The 24289-nt window shown below is 41.7% G+C and overlaps 1 protein-coding gene across 1 annotated transcript in view; it reads left to right on the top strand.

Annotated features, from left to right (window-relative positions):
- Positions 1 to 24289, top strand: part of LOC121856423 (Down syndrome cell adhesion molecule-like protein Dscam2) — a gene marked incomplete at its 3' end in the record, with an annotated part of 359709 nt that overhangs the window by 293385 nt on the left and 42035 nt on the right. The window contains exons 9-13 of the mRNA XM_042352021.1: positions 1551 to 1779; positions 8061 to 8301; positions 9177 to 9491; positions 9901 to 10173; positions 16285 to 16566. Of these exons, the coding sequence (XP_042207955.1) occupies positions 1551 to 1779; positions 8061 to 8301; positions 9177 to 9491; positions 9901 to 10173; positions 16285 to 16566 (1340 nt within the window). The remainder of the gene's footprint in view (positions 1 to 1550; positions 1780 to 8060; positions 8302 to 9176; positions 9492 to 9900; positions 10174 to 16284; positions 16567 to 24289) is intronic.

Here is a 24289-nt window from a genome sequence, read left to right as displayed (position 1 = left end):
TTTTCAATCTTTTCAACAAAATGCCGGAAAATTTATTGTTCTGGATGACGAAATATTTCAAATACCTAGTCGAGTACACCTGAGGGTGTGTGTGTGTGTGTGTGTGTGTGTGTGTGTGTGTGTGTGTGTGTCTGTGTGTGTGTGTGTGTGTGTGTGTGTTGATCATTGAAAAATACAGTAGACAATGGTTGAAAAATATACAATGAACAGACACTGGAGTGAACAAACAAGTTAATAATGAAACACTGATAATGTCTACAGGTGTTGGTTAGGTTAGGTTTAGGTTCCTGACGATACCACCTGCAGGAGGCCTTATGTCCCCCCTACGCCAGGATGTACACAGTATTACTACACTCACTCACATTACCACTCTGACATAGCTAGGCTGAATTACTACACTCGGAACGCCGTGTGAGACATGCTGGGAGGGGAGTTGAGGGGGGAAGGGAGGGGAGTTGAGGGGAGGGGAGGGAAGAGCCGCCAGGACACGTATTTGATGATCTGACGTAAGTGTCAATTCATCAATAATCATGTGTCAGCGAATGAGGTGAGAGGAGGGAGAGGTGTGGAGGAAGGAAGAGGAGGGTGAGGAAGAGGAAGTGAGGGAGAGAAGTAGGTGGTGAGGGAGAGGAAGGATATAGGTGGAGTTTGATAATGATGATAATAATAATAGTTATAATAATGATGATGATGATGACACTAACGATAATAATAATAACATACAGGTATATATTTCAGGTATGACAATAAGACAAGATAATTAATTTTCACTTATTACAAGACTATTCTCATTACATTACGAGCTACTGTATGCATCTGGGCCGACACTAACGTAATACGAAGATATTATAAAGTGTGGATTATGGTATAGTTAAAGACTAGTTAATAGGAGCGGCGGCGGAGTGGGTACAACGTTCGCTTCCTCTCCTAAGAATCGTTGGTTCGATCTGGAAATTAAGTCTTTCTATAAACTTAACTGTGAAAGCTTAGGTGATGGAATACTGATATAATTTTCAACAAGACATAATTTTTTTTTAATTTGTATCGATCTCGACTAAATTTAATACACCTTGATAAACCTTAATACATTTTAATACACCTTAATACACCTTACACACGTTAATACACCTCAATACAATTTGATTTACCTTGATACACCTTGTGGGTTTTATATGAGATGTAAGAATTATAAAAAAAAAATCTAAATATGGATATTAAGTTTCATGTCTCTCCTACGATAACAAGATATGTGTGTATATACTCTTCCGTGTTTAAGATAGGCAGTAGTAGTAGTATAACCTTGTATATTGTTTGTGTAGTGTTATCATTCTTATCTCAACACCTGTACTGTACCTGCATTGTCCCCGCTGTAATAATTATGTATGGTTACTTTTTTTTTTTTGAAGTAAAAAATAAAAAAGTCCTCTATTGTTATGTATTAATAAAATCCTAATAAAATATCTCTTCTCTAATTGTACTTTTGTGAACTGATAAGGAGTGAATTTTTTTTTATGGTTAGAAATTAATTGTATGTTTTTTTTTCTTAACAGCTGGTCACGTGATGGCATAGGCGGTGAGCTGGGTACTGTGGGCGGTAGCGTGGGCGTGAGTGGTGGCCGAGTGTGGGTGCGAGGGGCGGTAGCGGGCGGAGCACGGGCGGGGCCAGCTGATGCTGGTGGCTATACTTGCGTGGCAGCTAATGGGGCTGGGACTGATACTGCCCATTTTACGCTCACAGTCATCCAGGAGCTACAGGTCACCGCTCACCCTCCTCTCCAGGTGAGTCAGGTCATCACCCACCCTCCCCTCCAGGTGAGTCAGGTCATCACCCACCCTCCCTCCAGGTGAGGTCAGGTGAGTCAGGTCATCACCCACCTCCTCCCAGATGAGTCAGGTCACGGTCCAGGTGAGTCAGGTCATCACCCACCTCCCCTCCAGGTGAGTCAGGTCAGGTGAGTCAGGTCATCACCCACACTCCCCTCCAGGTGAGTCAGGTCATCACCCACCCTCCCCTCCAGGTGAGTCAGGTCATCTCCAGCAAAAAAATGAGACAGTGAGAAGTAAGGCAGTACACCCACAGATAAAATGTGAGGGGAAGAGCGAGGTGGTGTGACGGTTTCAGGCGATTTGATTGGCTGCTGATTCAGTGGGAGGGTCTCAGTAGGAGGGTCTCAGTGGGAGGGTCTGAGTGGGAGGGTCTCAGTGGGAGGGTCTCAGTAAGAGGGTCTCAGTAAGAGGGTCTCAGTAAGAGGGTCTCAGTAAGAGGGTCTCAGTAAGAGGGTCTCAGGTACGTCTCCATTGTTGTGTCGTATGACTTGGTAAATCATTTCGCTTTGTGGAAATACCAGTAAATGGCACCTTTTTTATCGTATCGAAAGCCTATTAATATCAATATCCATTATGGGGATACAGACTATTGCCTTTCTTATGATTGTATGTCAGTTATTTTTTTTGTATTGGTCGTAGTATTAATAGATTCTCGTAGACTAATGATATATACTACGTACCGGTGAACCAAAAGACCGGCTGTATTTTGTTCTTAATGTTACAAGCAGCTCAGTATTGCATTAAATCAGTAGCGACTCAGATGGACATATTCTATAGGAATAATTAAGTATATGTTGAGGTCATGCTAGCATTTTCTCCTCTACATAGATGGCGTTTACAGCCAAATAAAAGAGGTTTGGACTGGCCATCCAGGCGTTCTCAAAGAGCTTAGCTCAAGTAAACATAAAACATCTGAGCATCAAGGGAGTGGTGGAGGATCGCCTAATGGAGACTTCATACCCTGACCTTCTTTTGTTGACTCTCCACCTTTTACCTCTTCAACCATCGACGTCTTTATCTTCCACCGTTCTTTTTTCCCTTTGTTCTTCTTCTCTTTCATTAGCTTTAATTACCACATTGTAGAGAACGTTTTTCAGGCGTGAGAGTAGGCGGCGTGTCAATATTTACCGCGTCTTGAGCCTCGCGGCAACGGGAAGGCAGCGGCAATTTTCATAGAGATGAGAGGCTCGCGCGGCCTCACGCACGGGTCTTCTAGATTCCCATCTGGTGAGTGGCTGTGGGAGCGGCTGATATTGGCAGCAGACGACAGTGAAGCCCCAGGGCCGCCTGTCGGGCGGAGGAGCCGATCTGCTGACTTTCAAAGGCAGGAGACGAGGGAGGAGGCTGTCCTCAGGGCGTTTAAGGGAAAGCGGAGGTGATCGGTGGGAAGTTCGGGCCTTTCTGTACTTCTCATTGAGTGGGAGACTGATGACTGGAAGGCCCAAAACTTCATTAAAAATCGCCATTGTATTTTTAAGGATTTCTGAGGATCTTGAGCGTTTTTTAATGGTGAAAAAAATATATAAGACCAATTTTATGGCTGTGGCGATATTTTTCCTGGCTTGATCACAACCCATTTGGGGGTTTTGTGAGACACATGAGAAATATCGGTCTCATGAGAAGCCTTCATTATTAAGTATTGAATCGACTACTCAAGGAAGCCTTTATAACTCCATCCTCTCGGGTTTCAATAAGAAGAGAATTTAGATTTTTTAACATTCCTATAAAATCCTGGTTGAGAAATACAGAACAAAAACATAGACTAAATCATGTTCTCGTTAAACTCTTCTGGGTGTATAAGTAAGTCTAGGGTGTAGTTGGCTTTGGTGGCTAACAATAAAGTCATAGGAGGTGACAGATAGTGTGGTGGGAGGGGAGGGGGTGTGGTGCTGTGCTGGATGACGAGAGCTTCAGGCAGTGGGGGAGTGTTAAGAGCGGTCAGGATGCACCACACGTACACCAGATCTCTCTAATACATAACATGACACGAGCCACAGCAACCGAACACACTCCCCTCACAAGTTCGAGCCAGAAAAGCTAACCCCAAAAATATGGAAGAAATATAGTGAGTAAATAAGAAGGGTCTACAGAGATATCTTAACCTAACCTAATCTAAACCACATCTTCAACATCAAGAGAAAAAATATTATCAGACACAAATATTGAGACTATTTCCTATGTAGTACGTGACGTCACTGAATGAAGAGACAAGAGAGGAAACCCCCCATTTGCAAATTTTCATAAGCATTAATTTTAATACTTAATTTCATGCATCATCCATTAACGATAAGAATATTGAAATTACCGGATTAATGAATAATATACATATTTTAACACGTGATAAGAATTCATTACTTTTTCATGAGACTTAAGTTTTACATAAATAGATCTCTGGCATTTATCATACTGTGTTAATGATCTAGTTTACATGTGTTATATTCTTCGTGTAAATGTTTGTTAAAATTCATAATTCATGGAACATAACAACAACTGTCCTCATTTACATACTTATAAAGCATCTGATACTCGTCCACCCACCGGTAGTGCTTCGTCAGTGCAAGAATATAGTATAAATTAACTACGATTTAAATACAACAAATATCTCATGATAACAGTGACGAGTCGAGTTAAGTGAAGAGGCGGTGTGGACCATGGTACACATCTTTTGGTAGAATAGATTTTAGGTGTGAAAGTGACACCTACACTACAGCCACGACTACCTGTGAACTAAGGTGTTTTTTTTACGGTACACAGAGGCAGTGTAGCCGACAGTGTACTCGACCGCCTTCACTTCCTCGGCTTTAAAGTTAGTTACCGATTCACAGCTCGGGGATTAGGGTACCGAGGGCGCTAACCAGCAACCCTTAGGACGGGAGGCGAACGAACTATCCACTCGACCACCGCACATCCCCCGAGCTGTAATCTAATATAAAAATATGACCGTAATCCTGGATATACCCGAGATAAAACACAAATTGTATTTTTTTCTTTTCCAACTCAATTGTTAGTGAGCCAGTGTGTGTAACATTTGGCGACTTTGATTCTATTACACAAACGTAATATTTTTTTCGTCGTGTCTTTGTGTCCACGACTTTACCTCACAGATTCATTGTTTCATTTATACTGCTAACTTTATTTTTACCTCCCTTATAGCTCCCTGAATTAGTGACGATCCCTATTTTTTTTCTTTTATATCAATAACTTTTTTTATTTTCATTTTTACAGCAGTGGCAGATGCGTCTCTCTCTCTCTCTCTCTCTCTCTCTCTCTCTCTCTCTCTCTCTCTCTCTCTCTCTCTCTCTCCTTAATTACTTAACTCACTTAATATATCCTTCCACAACACGCTATTCTGCTCCTCAATCCTCAAAGGCTCGTAAATGAGATATAAATTATTATTCTTTGGATGTGTCTAACAGAACCCTTGTAGTGAAGGTAGAGTCTCAAGTGAACACAGCGGCCATTGAGACTTTCTCAAGGTCACTGTGCCAATGTCCTTACATTACCAGCTGGGTAGGAGAGAGGAGGAGGGAGACAGGAGGGTACTGGGGAAAGAGTGATGGAGGGGAGGGAGGAAGGATGAAGGAAAGGAGTGTGGAAGGAGGGGAGGAAAGGAAGGAGGGAGGGATAGAGGAGAAGGGAGAGGAAAAGAAAGGGATTGACGAATTCATCACACGGCCATTTCAAAATAAGGGACCAGGGTCTACGGTTTTGATGGGGAAGTGACGTCAATCTGATGTCAACAGTGTGAAGTGTGTTTGTAGGGGGACGGTGTGGTGGTCATTGTTGTAGTCAGGTGTAGGTTAAGAATCTACCTTTATGTAGTTAGGTGTAGGTTAAGAATCCACCTTTATGTAGTCAGGTGTAGGTTAAGAATCTACCTTTATGTAGTCAGGTGTAGGTTAAGAATCTACCTTTATGTAGTCCGGTGTAGGTTAAGAATCTACCTTTATGTAGTCAGGTGTAGGTTAGGAATCCACCGTTATGTAGTCAGGTAGGTTAAGAAACCACCTTTATGTAGTCAGGTGTAGGTCGATATTACAGTCAGGTGTAGGTTAAGAATCCACCTTTATGTAGTCAGGTGTAGGTCTTCATTATAGTCAGGTGTAGGTCGTTATTACAGTCAGGTGTAGGTTAAGAATCCACCTTTATTTAGTCAGGTGTAGGTCTTCATTATAGTCAGGTGTAGGTCGTTATTACAGTCAGGTGTAGGTTAAGAATCCACCTTTACACAGAAATTTGACCTGCAAAACAAATCCCTGAGTAATTAATTGTTAACAAATAACAAAATAATATAAGTACCAAAATATTTCCTCTTATATAAAACATATAATAATTTGTTCTTTATTACAATTAACATATGTATAATGTTTTTTCTTATATTAAATTAATATATCGTAATGTTTGGTTCCGTATAAAATTAAGACGATATTCTGTAACTTTTCCTTTTATAAGAAAAAAAATTAAATGTTTTTTTTATTAAAGTAACGAGTGAGGAAAGTAAACGAGCGAGGAGAGTAAACGAGTGAGGAGAGTAAACGAGTGAGGATAGTAAACGAGTCACCCTCTCAGTGCCACACAACATTTACGTTATTGGACCAACTAGACTCAATAAATCACTGGCGTTATTTATTTATTTTTCCCAGGAATTAATTGATATATAGTACTTAAGGCTATTATACTCTACGTAATGCTCTATAAGTAATGCCCACATGCACTAAAATGCTCACCTGTACTAAAATAAATGCCCTCACGTACTAAAATGCTCACCTGTACAATAACAAATCACCTGTACTAATTAACTTTTTATCACCTGAAATATTGTCCCTTTTATAAATATGAACCAAAAGCATTTATTCTACTACACATCCTGAAGTATAAGTTTATGTTAATAATCAAGAATCATTGGACGGATACTAATTATTCCTCAGCTATTATGATGCTTGTTGACACTCAGAGATCTTATAACACGAGCTCTACCTGCCCAGCTTGTTTCATTTCCGCTCTTGGTGATAATAACAGAGGGAAGTTAGATACGAATATTATGTTTGTGTTGTCTTATTTATTATTATTTTTTCTGTTTCTTTATCCTTTATTGTAATTTCCTTCGTCTCTTGTTATTTATTAGGATTTTTTCTGTATCTTATTTTATCAAGAGTTCTCCTCACACACACACTACACTCACCGCCATCTTGGTTCCCTCACACACTACACTCACCGCCATCTTGGTTCCCTCACACACTACACCCACCTCCATCTTGGTTCCCTCACACACTACACTCACCGCCATCTTGGTTCCCTCACACTACACCCACCTCCATCTGTCTCACACTACACCCACTCATCTTGGTTCCCTCACACTACACCCACGCCATCTTGGTTCCTGCCTACACCCACCCGCCATCTTGGTTTCCCTCACACACTACACCCACCTCCATCTTGGTTTCCCTCACACTACACCCCACCTCCATCTTGGTTCCTCACACTACACCCACCTCCATCTTGGTTCCCTCACACACCCACCTCCATCTTGGTTCCCTCACACACTACACCCACCGCCATCTTGGTTCCCTCACACACTAAACTCACCGCCATCTTGGTTTCCCTCACATACTACGCTCACCGCCATCTTGGTTCCCTCACACACTACACTCCACCGCCATCTTGGTTCCCTCACACTACACCCCACCGCCATCTTGGTTCCCTCACACACTACACCCACCGCCATCTTGGTTCCCTCACACACTACACTCACCGCCATCTTGGTTCCCTCACACACTACACCGCCATCTTGGTTCCCTCACACACTACACCCACCGCCATCTTGGTTCCCTCACACACTACACTCACCGCCATCTTGGTTCCCTCACACACTACATTCTACAACACATAAAAACAGAATTCCTAATTTATCTTAATATTTATCTGTTGATTTTTTTATAACATTTTCAACATATTAATAATTAGCAAAGTTTAGCTGCTCAGTCATCATAGGGAATTATTAATTATATCTAATGAACATAACTTTGAGGTAAGTTATTTAACCTGACTCTTCCTTGGCATAATAATAATAATAATAATGATAGAATAATAATGATAAAATAATAATAATAATAATAATAATAATAATAATAATAATAATAATAATAATGATGATAATAATAAACTGTCTTTTGTTGACATTATTTTCCTCTATCATAAACATTAAAACTGTTATTCCTTTGTTTACATGGCAGATGGTGTCAGCTGGTAGCCGCGTGACTATAGGGTGTCGTGTGCAGGGAACTCCGGTGGCTGAAGTCCGCTGGTATAAGGACGGGGTGGCCCTCCATCCTCACACCCACTCTCATATGTTGCTGCAAGGGCGTGACACTCTAGCCGTCTCGGGCGTTGGGGAGAGGGACGCTGGCATGTATCAGTGTGTAGCAGCCAATAGTCTAGGGGAAGCACAGGCAACTACCCAACTTAGTGTCAGAGGTAAGGACACGGTAGATAGTGGTGCTTCTAGAGGAGTAGAAGAGGTGTATACGGTAGATAGTGGTGTTTCTGGGGGAGTAGTTGAGGTGTATACGGTAGATAGTGGTGTTTCTGGAGGAGTAGTTGAGGTGTATACGGTAGATAGTGGTGTTTCTGGGAGTAGGTTGAGGTGTATACGGTAGATAGTGGTGTTTCTGGGAGTAGTTGAGGTGTATACGGTAGATAGTGGTGTTTCTGGAGGAGTAGAAGAGGTGTATACGGTAGATAGTGGTGTTTCTGGGAGTAGTTGAGGTGTATACGGTAGATAGTGGTGATTCTGGGGGAGTAGTTAAGGTGTATACGGTAGATAGTGGTGTTTCTGGGGAGTGGTTGGTGTATACGGTAGATAGTGGTGTTTCTGGGAGTGGTTGAGGTGTATACGGTAGATAGTGGTGTTTCTGGGGAGTAGTTGAGGTGTGTACGGTAGATAGTGGTGTTTCTGGAGGAAGTGAATAAAGTATACACGGTAATATATGACTTGGTTGCATCTCACACTATTGGTATTATGGTAGAAACTGGCTTAATAAAGTAATGATTTACGCAGGTGTTTGTGTGATGTTGATGCTGTAAATTAATTAATGTTTTGTTTTATTTCCTTTCCCCACCTTCTCTATTTTACACACACACACACACACACACACACACACACACACACACACACACCACCACCACACACACACACACACACACACACACACACACACACACACACACACACACCACCACACACACACACACACACACACACACACACACACACACACACACACACACACACACCACCTGCATCCCACACATACACACACTAACACCACCTAACCTACGGTCGCCCACAGATTCACCGCCCACACTACGACACACCTTCATCGAGCAGACCCTACAACCAGGGCCTCCCATATCACTCAAGTGTACAGCTCTCGGTCACCCCACGCCCGTCATCACCTGGACACTTGACGGACGCCCACTCACACCTTCCAGCGGCCATTACGGAGGGCAGCGTTTGGGCGTGGGCGCGTGGGTGGACATGGGTGGGCAGGTGGTGAGCCAGGTAAACATCAGTAATGTGGATCACCTGGACGGCGGCCTCTACACCTGTACAGCAGTTAACACGGCCGGCAAGGTGCACCACGCTGCCAGGCTTAATGTTTATGGTGAGTCAGTATGGTGAATATAGTGCACCACTGTAGGAGTTGAAATAATAATAATAATAATAGTAATGTAATAATAATAATAATAATAATAATAATAATAATAATAATAATAATAATAATAATTTTTATAATACTGTAATAATAATAATAAGGCGTCAGTAGGTAAGTATTTCACCTCAACAGTAAATGGGATAGTGAATGATACGTGAAACAGAGCAAAAAGAAAAAGAAATCACATGTCTAACACTTACATGAACTCCAAGACTAATGTTACTTGTGTTCCTTTATTGTAAACATTGTAACTTGAGGTGAAGAACAGCTGCAAGGTTCAGTGTTCATCATCAAGTTGAATAATTAATAGGTAAAGGAAGTGTTTACGTGTGGTGTAAATATTAACAATCTCTCTCAGGTCCACCCACCACGAGGACACCAACCAATGTAAGTGTGGTGGAAGGCTCTGAGGCGTGGTTGGTGTGTCCTGTGGCGGGTTACCCTATCACCGCGGTATCCTGGACTCTACACGGGCGTCCCCTCACACCCACCTCCCGCAGGACTCCTCGAGGGGACGGGGCGCTGGTAATACAGAGTGTGGAGGCGCAGTATGACGTGGGTCACTATACCTGTACGGCGTCCGATGCTCAAGGACGTTCAGCAACTGCCACCTTCTTCCTCGCCGTTGTCAGTAAGTCTATAATTATATCCGGGTTCTTTGTTGTTATCTTGAGTGAGTCCGTAAGATTTATATCCGGGTTCTGTTTTGTTTTTTGTTATCTTGTTATCGTGACTATTTCTTTGTGATCCTGGCTTCCTCTTCCTTCATATCCTGGCTTCCTCTTCCTTCATATTCTGGCTTCCTCTTCCTTCATATCCTGGCTTCCTCTTCCTTCATATTCTGGCTTCCTCTTCCTTCATATCGTGGCTTCCTCTTCCTTCATATCCTGGCTTCCTCTTCCTTCATATCCTGGCTTCCTCTTCCTTCATATCGTGGCTTCCTCTTCCTTCATATCCTGGCTTCCTCTTCCTTCATATCCTGGCTTCGTTTCCATCCTTTCAGCAACACACAATATTGCTAATAATATTTACTGATACAAAAGTTTTACCTGGCACTTATACTTTTGGGCGCCAGAAGAACAGATCAATGTAGTGTCTCGATACGATGAGTTTCACTTAACTGATTAGCGAAAGAAAAGGCAAAGTGGACGTGTAGGGATAGTCGTGTGTGTGTGTGTGTGTGTGTGTGTGTGTGTGTGTGTGTGTGTGTGTGTGTGTGTGTGTGTGTGTGTGTGTGTGTGTGTGTGTGTGTGTGTGTGTGTGTGTGTGTGTGTGTGTGTGTGTGTGTGTGTGTGTGTGTGTGTGTGTGTGTGTGTGTGTGTGTGTGTGTGTGTGTGTGTGTGTGTGTGTGTGTGTGTGTGTGTGTGTGTGTGTGTGTGTGTGTGTGTGTGTGTGTGTGTGTGTGTGTGTGTGTGTGTGTGTGTGTGTGTGTGTGTGTGTGTGTGTGTGTGTGTGTGTGTGTGTGTGTGTGTGTGTGTGTGTGTGTGTGTGTGTGTGTGTGTGTGTGTGTGTGTGTGTGTGTGTGTGTGTGTGTGTGTGTGTGTGTGTGTGTGTGTGTGTGTGTGTGTGTGTGTGTGTGTGTGTGTGTGTGTGTGTGTGTGTGTGTGTGTGTGTGTGTGTGTGTGTGTGTGTGTGTGTGTGTGTGTGTGTGTGTGTGTGTGTGTGTGTGTGTGTGTGTGTGTGTGTGTGTGTGTGTGTGTGTGTGTGTGTGTGTGTGTGTGTGTGTGTGTGTGTGTGTGTGTGTGTGTGTGTGTGTGTGTGTGTGTGTGTTTTTGTGTTCCTCACACCACCCGTCGATTCCATCAGTATAACAATCTCCAAAAGCAATATTTTAACAAACTTTAAATTTTGGAATTTCATAAAAGATAAATAAATTTACATTATCAGAATTACTTTTTCAACTTTGCCATAATTGTGGTGGAGTTCTTTCCTTTCTCTCCTCCCTGGTCCGTGGTTCAGCTCGGGCTGGATCTCCACGGCGTCCTCCTTCTCGATTGACCACTGGGATGGGTGACCAGTGGCTGTTGACGGTGCCGACGGAGGCTTGCCTGCAACCCGTGGTCCTTGACCCAGGTGAGAGGGTGTTCACTCGTGTAAGTAAACACCTTCCCGCCTGGGCCACAGACCACGTGAGGGTGCAGTCGAGTGTGTCTCCTTCACCTATGTGACCCAGATGAGAGGGTGTTCACTCGCGTAAGTAAATACCTTCCCACCTGGGCCACAGACCACGTGAGGGTGCAGTCGAGTGCCTCCTACACCTATGTGACCCAGATGAGAGGGTGTTCACTCGCGTAAGTAAATACCTTCCCACCCGGGCCCCAGACCGTGTGGAGTGTCTCCTGCACCTGTGGGCCCCAACCACGTGAGGGTGCAGTTGAGTGTGCGTGTGTCCTGAACCTATGTGACTCGGATGAGAGGGTGTTCACTCGCGTAAGTAAACACCTTCCCACCCGGGCCACAGACCACGTGTGGGTGCAGTCGAGTATCTCTTGCACCTATGGGCCCAGATGAGAGGGCCTCACACGTGTTGGTGCAGTTGAGAGTTCCTTGAGGTGCCTGAGAAGTCTCCTGCATTTACGTGTGGTTCTTGACTCGGGTGAGAGTCTTGAATAGCATAGTAAACAGGAGAGATGCCCTCGGCACCCAGTCCCACCAAACAATGCCGTGGAGTCTCTTGCTCCTGGGCGTGATCTTTGACCTAGATGAGAAGGTGTTCACTCGCGTAAGTAAACACCTTTCCACCTGGGCCCCATACCACGTGAGGGTGCAGTCCAGTGCCTCCTGCACCTATGTGACCCAGATGAGAGGGTGTTCACTCGTGTAAGTAAACACCTTCCCACCTGGGCCCCATACCACGTGAGGGTGTAGTCCAGTGCCTCCTGCACCTATGTGACCCAGATGAGAGGGTGTTCACTCGTGTAAGTAAACACCTTCCCACCTGGGCCCCAGACCACGTGAAGGTGCAGTCGAGTATCTACTGCGCCTATGGGCCCCAGATAATAGGTCCTTATTAGACCACGCCTGGGTGCACGGGGACGTGAGGAAGGGGGTAGCAGAAAAGTAATTCCGATAATAAAGCCCAGATGGAAACGCCGTCCTTCACGCCCATGGGAGGACGTCGGGTCATCGCCTCGGGTTGTTCTCACCCGTCTGGATCCCACACGCCAGGATAATAATGTGTGGGGGGTTCCGGCCATGGAGGCGGTCATGACCTCCTTCATGGTAACCAAGGTACTACTGTTGTTACCTTTGGTGGAGCCCCTCCCCCGGGGACAGTCACCTTTTCGTGGTGGGGGAGATTGAGCACTCCGAGGACCTCACCAGAAGGTCGTGACTGAGGAGCCTGACTAAGAACTGTCCGTTTTTGTGTTTGGGGTTATTTTTCTGGAGATCCGTAATAATTAGTGAAAAGAGAAGAAGAGGCGAATGTGCTCTCCGAAAGCGTGAATTTGTTTGTGATTTCGACGGTAAATATTCTTGATTTTTTTTCAACACCTGCGAGTGTATTGAAAGTTAATATTTTCAAGAAGTTATATTTTTGCTGACATTAAATTCGACATTAAAGTGAGCCAAAATTGGGAATCTATCTACAAGAAGTCTGTCTGTTTGTTTGTGTGTCCGCACGAGAATCTCGGAAACTACTTTACCGATCTGTAGTGATGATGGATGGTGTTATATGTAGTGATGATGGATGGTGTTATATGTAGTGATGATGGATGGTGTTATATGTAGTGATGATGGATGGTGTTATATGTAGTGATGATGGATGGTGTTATATGTAGTGATGATGGATGGTGTTATATGTATTGATGATGATGGTGTTATATGTAGTGATGATGGATGGTGTTATATGTAGTGATGATGGATGGTGTTATATGTAGTGATGATGGATGGTGTTATATGTAGTGATGATGGATGGTGTTATATGTAGTGTAGTGATGATGGGTGGTGTTATATGTAGTGATGATGGATGTTTTTATATGTAGTGATGATGGATGGTGTTATATGTAGTGATGATGGATGGTGTTATATGTAGTGATGATGGATGGTGCTATATGTAGTGATGATGGATGATGTTATATGTAGTGATGATGGATGATGTTATATGTAGTGATGATGGATGTTGTTATATGTAGTGATGATGGGTGGTGTTATATGTAGTGATGATGGATGGTGTTATATGTAGTGATGATGGATGTTGTTATATGTAGTGATGATGGGTGGTGTTATATGTAGTGATGATGGATGGTGTTATGTGTAATGATGATGGATGGTGTTATATGTAGTGATGATGGATGATGTTATATGTAGTGATGATTAGACAATATAATAATAACAGTTTAATGCTAAAAAAATATACTTTGCTGTACCGTTGTAGTAAAAAACATGGTGGAACTTACATACACCGTTAATGAACTATTGATGGAAGAAGAAGTTTTGGGGACTAAACAGTGAGACAATGTGGAGCCTCCCGGAGGGTGGCGTCCTACCGTGGCCTAGCGAATAGTGTTTCTGCTAGTCCTTAATAGTTATATATGGATTTATTTGCCATATATCAATAGTAATCGAACATTACGTCTGAGCCAATGATCTACAATGGGGGGGGAGGGAGGGAGGGGGCTTCTTAGCCTATAACATTCCGGTAAAAAATATTACTTCGCGTAATTAGCAGGGAATGTTCATCGACTTCGTTTGACTATCGACGTAAGTCTACAGCGAACAAACATTAATCTGTACGTATACCTGTAACTCTGTGACACCTTTACATAACTCGCTTATACATAGGAAAAAAAATCACCTGAAGAATTTCCTCCCTAACTTATATAGCTTAACACCCTAATGCTAACCTAACATAACGCTGCACTAGCTTAACGCTAATCTAACCTAACCTAACCTAGCCTAGCCTAGCCTAACCACTGCTTTAGGTCAATGAATTTTCTCTCTAGATGACCTGGAATTATTATTGGGAGGTCATGATAGACATAATAGTCCAAGTATTTATAGTCGTTTTTAAATCGAGTTTATACTATACCTAAGTGGTATTTATATACATAGTCTTTAAAGTATGAAAAAATATACACTGATATACTTATGTATTTTCTAGGGTTTTAGTGTATTATTATGGTCCCTATTGTATACTCGTAATACACACTAAATCCTTCTTAATATATTTTGTGTTTGTGTAATACATCTCACGATCCTGAGTCTCCTTCCTCTAGAGTGTTTAAATACTACATAACATCATTACATATATGAACAAATACCCAACAGTCAAGTCTTTAAGTCATTGCAGAGAAGAAATCTTATTATTATTATTATTAAATGGAATCATAAGTATAGTCTATTATAACTTCAAACATAACAATAACAACATCAGGAAATATAATTAAGGTAACTTATATATGAATGATATTTTTATAAGTGTGTTATTGCAATACATAAATGTTGAATAGAGATCACTGTACTAAAAGAGTCTTAGGTTTTCTTTTTGTCATGAGAGGCTTTGTCTGGTGACTCCATAGCAGAGTTAGAGGGTAATAATAACTTTGAATATCACTAAGACCCTTATTTTATCGTAAAAAACAAGATCATTTTTCATGTAATTACACCATCAAATAACCCAGTCAGTCTTTATATGTTCAATGCATCAATAAAATCCCACGCCATCATCATCTTCATCTTCATCATCATCATCATCATCATCATCATCATCATCATCAACATCATCCCCGTTCCCCAATACACTATACTGCAGCTTCTACTCTGTGCAAATTTCCCTTCAATAGAACTTCATAGTGTGTCATTCTTCTGATTGCTCGTTGGTGGAAATTCCTCGCCGTTTTAGCTGTGTGTCGGAGGAAAGAGGGGGAACTTGAGTCCTCCTTCACAATAAACTGGGTACAGGAGGAAGGAAAATAGGATGATCTTGACTCCTCCATCGCACAAGTTGTATACAGGAGGAAGGAAAAAATGGAAGAACTTAAACTCCTCCTTCACATCAGCCAACACACTCGGGTCATGACCAGTGTTTGTTTACATTCTTCCACCAACCTTCTTCGCTGCCACTTCACCGACAACTTCTCCTTTACCTTGTGTAAATTTTGTAGTGAACTTTACTCCAGTAGTTGTGAAGTCGTCGAGGATTCTTTTTATCAATTATTCAGATGACGAGCGGGAGTTTGTAGTGCGGCCTGAGCTTCTTTTCCCAGCACAGCCAAATCATCTGTCATGACTTATCTGTTGTTGACGTGCCATCACAAAGTAAATTATTGTACTGTTCCTGCTCCCAGAATTTCTCCTTTGGGTCTGGAGTCTCAAATCTGATCTTTTATTCCTCACTGCGAGTTATAATTACTTCTTAGCCTTGTGTAGTTAACGAGGATATTTTCATAATTTTTTTCACGTGTAATTGATTGTACATTACATTGTTATATTAATACGTAAGAGTTGTTGTTTTTCTTTATTGTGTTGTATTATTACTGAGGTAACTCTTTCTCTGTTTTATTCGTTCATGTACTCTGCCTGTGCTTTTTTCTACCAGTAATTATATCCAGCTAACATAACCTAACTTTAGACACATACACACACACTCTCTCTCACAACTAGCAGAAACCTAACCTAACCTTATATCCCCCCCCCACACACACACTCATTCTAATTCACCTACTCCCTCCCTCCACTCACTCACTCACTCACTCACTCACTCACTCACTCACTCACTCACTTTCTTTCTCCCTAACAGAACCTCCAGTATTAGCAGAGCTGAAATTCCCGACTGGCCTGGTAGAAGGAATGCGACTGTCGTTAGCTTGTTCCCTGTTGAGCGGTGACCTTCCCATCAGCCTGAGGTGGTCAAGAGATGGCCGCCCTCTGCCTCGTGACCCCGTACTAACCGAGACCCACTCACAGTTCTTTTCCAACTTGGTGTTTGAAGATATACGAGGTAGACACGCTGGAGAGTATACCTGTACTGCTTCTAACTCTGCCGCCTCTTCCACCGTCACAGCCAACATGCACGTCAGAGGTGAGTGTTGATTTTGGTTTCCTCTCTCTCTCTCTCTCTCTCTCTCTCTCTCTCTCTCTCTCTTGTAAAGTGTATTCATCACCTTACACGACTATATATTTTCTCTCTCTCTCTCTCTCTCTCTCTCTCTCTCTCTCTCTCTCTCTCTCTCTCGTAAGTAAAGTGTACTGATCACCTTTAACGAGCGACTATTTGTTGATTGAAATTTGTAATCAGTTTAATTGTATAGCGAATTTAACTGGTAGTGGTCCCATAGCCTTAAATTATTGGTAAGGTGAAGTACAGTGACTATATTGACATACTGTGAGTGTTAACAAGGTATCTGTCTATTTGTCTGTCTGTCTTCTTTTTATTTTAACCTGTATGTCTGTTTCTTCGTCTGTCATGTCTGTCTATCTGACCCTGTGTGATTGTCAGCCTGATTGTCCGTCTGTATGTCTGTGTTTCTGTTAAACCTGAAATAAAAACAGGTTCACGGAGACAGGACAGAGAATAACAGAATTATAGAACAGAAACTGACAGATGAACCCAAGATGTAAAGAAAGAAATACAGAACTAATAGACAGTAATGAGGTGAATACAGTGATTGGATACAGGTGCAGCCAATCAGGAGACGCCACGCAGACGCAGCCAATCAAAAGACGCGACACAGATGCAGCCAATCAAGAGACGCGACACAGATGCAGCCAATCAAGAAACGCGACGTAAATGCAGCCAATCAAGAGACGCGACACAGATGAAACTAATCAAGAAACGCGACGTAAATGCAGCCAATCAAGAGATGCGACACAGACAGAAGGAATGTAGGAAAACAGAAACTAATTAAAAGACAAGAGATACAGGGATAGAAACAGAGACACTGGCTAAGACTGACTAACCTGACACGAGAGAGAGAGAGAGAGAGAGAGAGAGAGAGAGAGAGAGAGAGAGAGAGAGAGAGAGAAGAGAAACACAGGGGAAAACGAGGAAAAGACGAGGAATAAAATAGTGACAAATAGAGACAGTAAATGAGAGAGAGAGAGAGAGAGAGAGAGAGAGAGAGAGAGAGAGAGAGGCGAACTGAGTGGGTGAGACTAAGGCGAACCAAGAGAGAGAGAGAGAGAGAGAGGCGAACTGAGGGTGAGACTAAGGTGAACTAAGAGAGAGAGAGAGAGAGAGAGAGGCGAACTGAGTGGTGAGACTAAGGCGAACTGAGAGAGTTAGACCGAGGTGAACTGGAGAGAGAGAGAGAGAGAGAGAGAGAGAGAGAGAGAGAGAGAGAGAGAGAGAGAATTCTTGTGATACTCAGGAGGTGAAATATAGAGCGGGGTGATTTCCATATATATTGAGACTTGAAGGCATAAGTTTATAGCCGACACAGATTGTCTTTTGACTCTCTTGTTCCAACTCTCCTCTGAAGGATTCCTCTATAACTCTTAAACTCTTTTTATCTCTTAATAACTCCATAGGTAAGAGTACCGTATGAGCTCTTTCCTGTTGAGTCCTGTAGGGATAACACCAGATTATTTTTGTCGTGTTATTGAAAGTAATGTTTATAAAATGGTTGATAAATTAGAAAGTTTAGTTTTTTGCAACTTTTTATAAGTATAAGATCTGTTTAGGGAAGAAACTGTTCTAATTAAACCTAAAACTTGACGTCATAGGAGGAAAGTGTCCTAATTAAACCTAAAACTTGACGTCATAGGAGGAAAGTGTCCTAATTAAACCTAAAACTTGACGTCACAGGAGGAAAGTGTCCTAATTAAACCTAAAACTTGACGTCATAGGAGGAAAGTGTCCTAATTAAATCTAAAACTTGACGTCACAGGAGGGAACTGCGAACAATGAAAAAATGGCCATAAGTATTGGACACCAGGGAAAATATAACGAGGAGGAAGAACTATTCAAGGAACATTCCCACTTTGATTCAGGAAACCCCACTACATAAGAATGGAGGAAACTGCAGCTGGCCTATTAACCCATACTGGGCAGTCCCATTTACACCCAACCCCTATTGCTCATATATCCACCCAACCTATGTTTGAAGTTATCCAACGTATTCGAGTTAATGATGATGTTTGGTAACTTGTTCCACTCGTCCACTACTCTATTTTCAAATCAATGTTTACCTATTTTGCGCCTGAATCTAAATTTGTCTAATTTAAAACCATTGTTACGAGTTCGCTCCTGGCTGGATAGTTTGAGTACCTTTGTAATGTCCCTTTTGTTTAGCCCTGACTTCCATTTATACACCTCTATCACTCTACGTCTCTCGAGGGAGTGCAAATTAAGATGCTTTAACCTGTCTCTGTACTCAAGGTTCCAAATGCCCGGGATTAGTCTTGTCATTCTCCTCTGAACTCTTTCTAGGGATTCTATATCCATTTTGTAGTACGGTGACCAGAATTGAACTGCGTAATCCAAGTGAGGTCTCACAAGCGCAAGATATAATTTTAGGATGACCTCGCTAGTCTTGTAACTAACATTCCTTTGTATGAACCTAAGTACTTTATTAGCTTTGTTTCGAGCAAATACACATTGTTTACTTGGTTTAAGATCCCTACTTATCATTACTCCTAAATCTTTCTCATAGTCGGATTTCTCAATAACATCGTTGTTCATCCGGTATCTGGTTTCCCTGTTTACATCTCCTAGACTAAGTAATTTACATTTGTCCTCATTGAGTTTTATCTTCTGTCTTACTTCTTCTATCTTTCCTCTGTCTTCTTCTATCTTTCCTCTGTCTTCTTCTACTTTTTCTTCTTCTAATTTTCTTTTTCTATCTTTCTTCTTCTATTGTTTTTCTTCTGTCTTTCTTGTATATTTCATCTGTCTTCTTGTTTTTCTTCTATCTTTCCTCTGTCCTGTAGTTGTGTTCTGTACGTGATCACTTATGAGGAAAGAACCCTGTGTGTGTGTGTGTGTGTGTGTGTGTGTGTGTGTGATAGAGAAGAGTAGTTGATCATTTTTGAGTCACGTGTGTACTCTGTATACTCCACACTGTAATTTATATCCGTTTTCTTTCAATCTCTTCTTCTTCATTTCCTCCTCCTCTCCCTCTTTCCCTTTCCTTATCACCACAAGCCGTCCCCCCATAATAAACGGAGGACACACACACACACACACACACACACACACACACACACACACACACGCACATTCATCTGTCAATACTATGAAACAAAATACAGACTAGTTCACAGCAGCAGCATCAGGGTATATATATGTTTTTTACGTCAAACGAATGTAAATCTAATTTAATATTTAATTCAGTCACTTAGTTATATTGCAGTGCACTTAACTGCATCCCATACACGTGTGTTAAATATTAATTGATGACAAATTTCACTACGCATGGGAGTTGGCATCGTCAAAAAGGCACTCTGAGTCGGGATGTCAGTCGTGATGCAGATTTTGCCCTCGACTAAAATGCACCGCCTACATCGCCATAATCCTCACACGTTCGTCATGTTTTTGCTTTTTTTTCATAACCTAACCTAACCTGACCTGACCTGACCTGACCTAACCCAACCTCATCTAACCTAATCTAACCTAACCTTAATGGAAATCAAAGAATACATTTAGTACATTTGGTACATTGGCCTTCTTATCTGTGTTTGTCCACTAATATACTTATACGGCAACAGGAGCAAAAGGCTGGTCTGTATATTGTTGACAAATCGCTCAAAGTTGTAACCAAAATATACTCATCCTTTGACCGAAATCTATGTGGTGTAGATTACTTAGATGTGTTCTCAAATTTTCTGTCAATCGGAGAATTTGTTTGTACGAAGCATTGAGAGTTCGAAGCCAGAGCGACGACACTAAAGCCAACACGTGGAAAATCTTAGTTGATTTACGATTAACATCACTTGGTTACGGTCGCCACTTTTCCATGCATATAATTTTTGTATTTAAATCATGTGAAGAAAAAAAATCACATTACTGAATTGCCTCCAGGCCTGATATACCTAACATGTTAAAATTCCTTCTATGATACATTTTAACGAGATGGTATATAGATAGTGACAGGTACTTTGGCATGATAGTTTTCTGAATCATGGTATATTTTTTTAACATTTCTTTTATACCCAGAGAAGGAAGCGTATTATAAATTAGCGGTTTTTTTTTTCTTTATGTCTTGTTAAACTGTGGATAAACAACTAAAACGTGTGGTGCTTAGTTTCCAAGATAATCAGGGAAGAAGATTTTAAGATTTTGCGCCGTTCTCTGTTCATTTCTTCAGTGATATAGGAACAGTGTATAATGTTAGGTGTAGGAAGTATACAGTACTTGGTGTTGTAGCCGACAGTATACAGTCCAGCAAAACTCTATTGTTATTCCCTTCACCATTCCTCGTTGCTGAGTCTCACGTGACCTGCATGGTGCGCCCCCTCCACCACTAGGATTCTTGTGTGGTCGTAGGGTATTTTTTTTTTTTGGTCTCCATTTGTTGATAGTGTTGTAATAGGGAAAGTCTTGAAGGTATCATGAGTGTAGACTGTAATGTATGGAAGGTCTAATTATTGTTGATGTAACACCAAAGGATTCCTCAATGGTTCCTACGATATTTTTCATTGGAAGTTAATAGGTTCTCAAAGATTCATAAGTTTATTCTGAAAATAATCCATAATTAGAGTCTCCTATTTTCGTCACTCGTCAGTTGCACTTGATGATTTCCGCGTCAATGTGTCTAGTAAATAGTTGATGAGAATTGACTTGTTATACAACGTAATGTATTTTAACCTTGAAAGAAATATTTTAAAGTTAGTTTCGTCAATATACGTTAATGTGCCTTCTACCACAGCCGAGAGATTAGTGGCTTCAGAATTTAACTCATAAATTCTGCATGAATATCCGAGAGAGGTCGAGGATTTGTCGATATTAATTTGGCAGTTTGGAAAATGTGGGCTGGTGGCGTGCAAAATACAGTGGATTTTTATCCGGCCAACCGATGATTTTGGCTGGCGGTGAGTCGAGGTTAATGCGGTGTGATAGACTTCCAAGCCCTGAGGCGAGGGTAGCTTCACGTTCCTCCTCTGGCGTTAACGGAGATGTTAATTTTTTCAGACTTGAATTCCTCTAAACTTATGAAAACTGAATAAATGAAATAGAAAAATAGAAATAGTGAAAAATTTTATGTTTTGTTCAGGATAACGAATACGTGGTGAATCAGTTTCCGTCCGTCTCGTTGGTGAAGGAATATCCACCTTATCCTTGTGTACAGTCATTAGCTAAACTTAATCTTACCGTGTTGACTCTCCTGTATGTGTCTCATTAACTGTATCACTGGTTTACAGGTTCATGTACTAGATGGTTTGAGTGTTCGTGAAGCCTCGAAGCACTTTATGATCCTTACTGAACCCTCATCACCACTGTTCGGATATTTTTCTGAAGCTTCGTGGCTGGTGTTGACGGAGAGATGGGGGTTATGAGTGAGTTCTGTGTGTGTGTGTGTGTGTGTGTGTGTGTGTTAGTCTTCACAGCGCCTCTTATTTTAGTTGTGAGGTTTGTGAATATCTGTTGCTCGTTGGCTGAAAATTTTAGTGAGTGGAGTCATCTGGTCTTTTCACATGTTATCTATGAGAGAAAAGGAGACTCGACCCTGTTTGAACTCTCAGAGCTATAGTGACCATAGACGTTATACTCGCTTCTGATTGGTTCTCTTGTCTTTTTGTGTCTTTTTTTACTGGTTGGATTTATGTTTTAGACATTTATATGTAACTTTTCGAAGATCTACGTCAATGTTTACCACTTGTCTCTTTACAATTCATTTACATTGTGGTCGCTTGTATTTTTTTTTCCACCTGCTCACATCTAATTGGCTAACGGTCTTTTTGCTTAATATTCATTGGTTGATTTTATGTTATACAGATATCGATGTAAACAACTTCATTAACTTTTTTTATAAACATACAATTAAAACGGCGGATTTCGAGGAAGTTTACAGAATTTTGTTGCCAATAAGATAACTATTATCGCTCCATAGTTAATAGTATAAGGATTCTGATGCTGTTTGTTGCATATTGCTTTGCCTTAGCTGAATTGATTCTGTTTGACCGTATAGATGGAAAGAGGGTCTCAGGCAGTGTAGCAACAAGAGTCTTTATCTTGAGTCTATACACGTGAAGTCATTGTAGTTGGAGCCTCTCTCTACCGCCTTAACCCCTTGAGTACGATGACTTATCCCTAGAGTACGATGATTTTTACCCCTTAAGTATGATGCTTTTTACCCTTTGAGTATGATGATTTTAAACCCCTTGAGTATGATGGTTTTTATCCCTTGAGTACGATGACTTATTCCTTGAGTACAATGACTTTAGGATGATCGTACTCAAGAGGTTAGAATCATGGAACTCAAAGGGTAGGGTTAAAGTCATCGTACTCAAGGGATTGAACTTTCCTATCTGTGAAATTAGGTACGATAAAGGGTAAATCATTCTACAGCGAATGATATTACCACTGCGCCTTACACCTGAACAACCGTGTGTGTGTGTGTGTGTGTGTGTGTGTGTGTGTGTGTGTGTGTGTGTGTGTGTGTGTGTGTGTGTGTGTGTGTGTGTGTGTGTGTGTGTGTGTGTGTGTGTGTGTGTGTGTGTGTGTGTGTGTGTGTGTGTGTGTGTGTGTGTGTGTGTGTGTGTGTGTGTGTGTGTGTGTGTGTGTGTGTGTGTGTGTGTGTGTGTGTGTGTGTGTGTGTGTGTGTGTGTGTGTGTGTGTGTGTGTGTGTGTGTGTGTGTGTGTGTGTGTGTGTGTGTGTGTGTGTGTGTGTGTGTGTGTGTGTGTGTGTGTGTGTGTGTGTGTGTGTGTGTGTGTGTGTGTGTGTGTGTGTGTGTGTGTGTGTGTGTGTGTGTGTGTGTGTGTGTGTGTGTGTGTGTGTGTGTGTGTGTGTGTGTGTGTGTGTGTGTGTGTGTGTGTGTGTGTGTGTGTGTGTGTGTGTGTGTGTGTGTGTGTGTGTGTGTGTGTGTGTGTGTGTGTGTGTGTGTGTGTGAATTCATATTCCCGTCAACACACTCACTGAAAAACTCATCATTGATGAGCACCACACCTCCAGGGTTAAAAGAGCATTAGTTGGGTCCTATGTAAATATGTTTAATTTGGGTTGAAAAATATTGACTAGCCTCTTCGGTATTTGAGAGAGAGAGAGAGAGAGAGAGTGTAGCCTGCTGACTCAGTAAATATTTATTCCCGGCAGACTTCAAGGGGTGTTTGGGAAGTTTATAAGAACACAACCATATAAAAAAAAACACAGGTAAGATAAAAAAAACAGGGTCAGCCAATTAACCTTCAAAGACCCCCAATCATCACTTCATCTCACCTGGGTACTGGGGGAACTGGCTACTGCATCTTAAGGTCAGGTTGTGATGTTAAACTATAATGTGTTTGTGTGTTTACTAAGGTGTGTTGGGTGTGTTTAGTAAGGTGTGTTGGTTGTGTTTACTAAGGTGTGTTGGGTGTTTTTACTAAGGTGTGTTGGGTGTTTACTAAGGTGTGTTGGGTGTGTTTGGTAAGGTGCGTTATGTGTTTATTAAGGTGTGTTGGGTGTGTTTACTAAGGTGTGTTGGGTGTTTTTACTAAGGTGTGTTTGTGTGTTTACTAAGGTGTGTTGGGTGTTGTTTGGTAAGGTGTATTTTTGTGTTTACTAAGGTGTGTTGGGTGTGTTTGGTAAGGTGCGTTATGTGTTTATTAAGGTGTGTTGGGTGTGTTTACTAAGGTGTGTTGTTTGTAGATGTCTTATTAGGACATA

This window comes from Homarus americanus, unplaced genomic scaffold (genome assembly GCF_018991925.1).
Source record: "Homarus americanus isolate GMGI-L3 unplaced genomic scaffold, GMGI_Hamer_2.0 scaffold10853, whole genome shotgun sequence".
Classification (NCBI taxonomy): domain Eukaryota; kingdom Metazoa; phylum Arthropoda; class Malacostraca; order Decapoda; family Nephropidae; genus Homarus; species Homarus americanus.
This window is presented reverse-complemented; position numbering and strand designations above follow the sequence as displayed.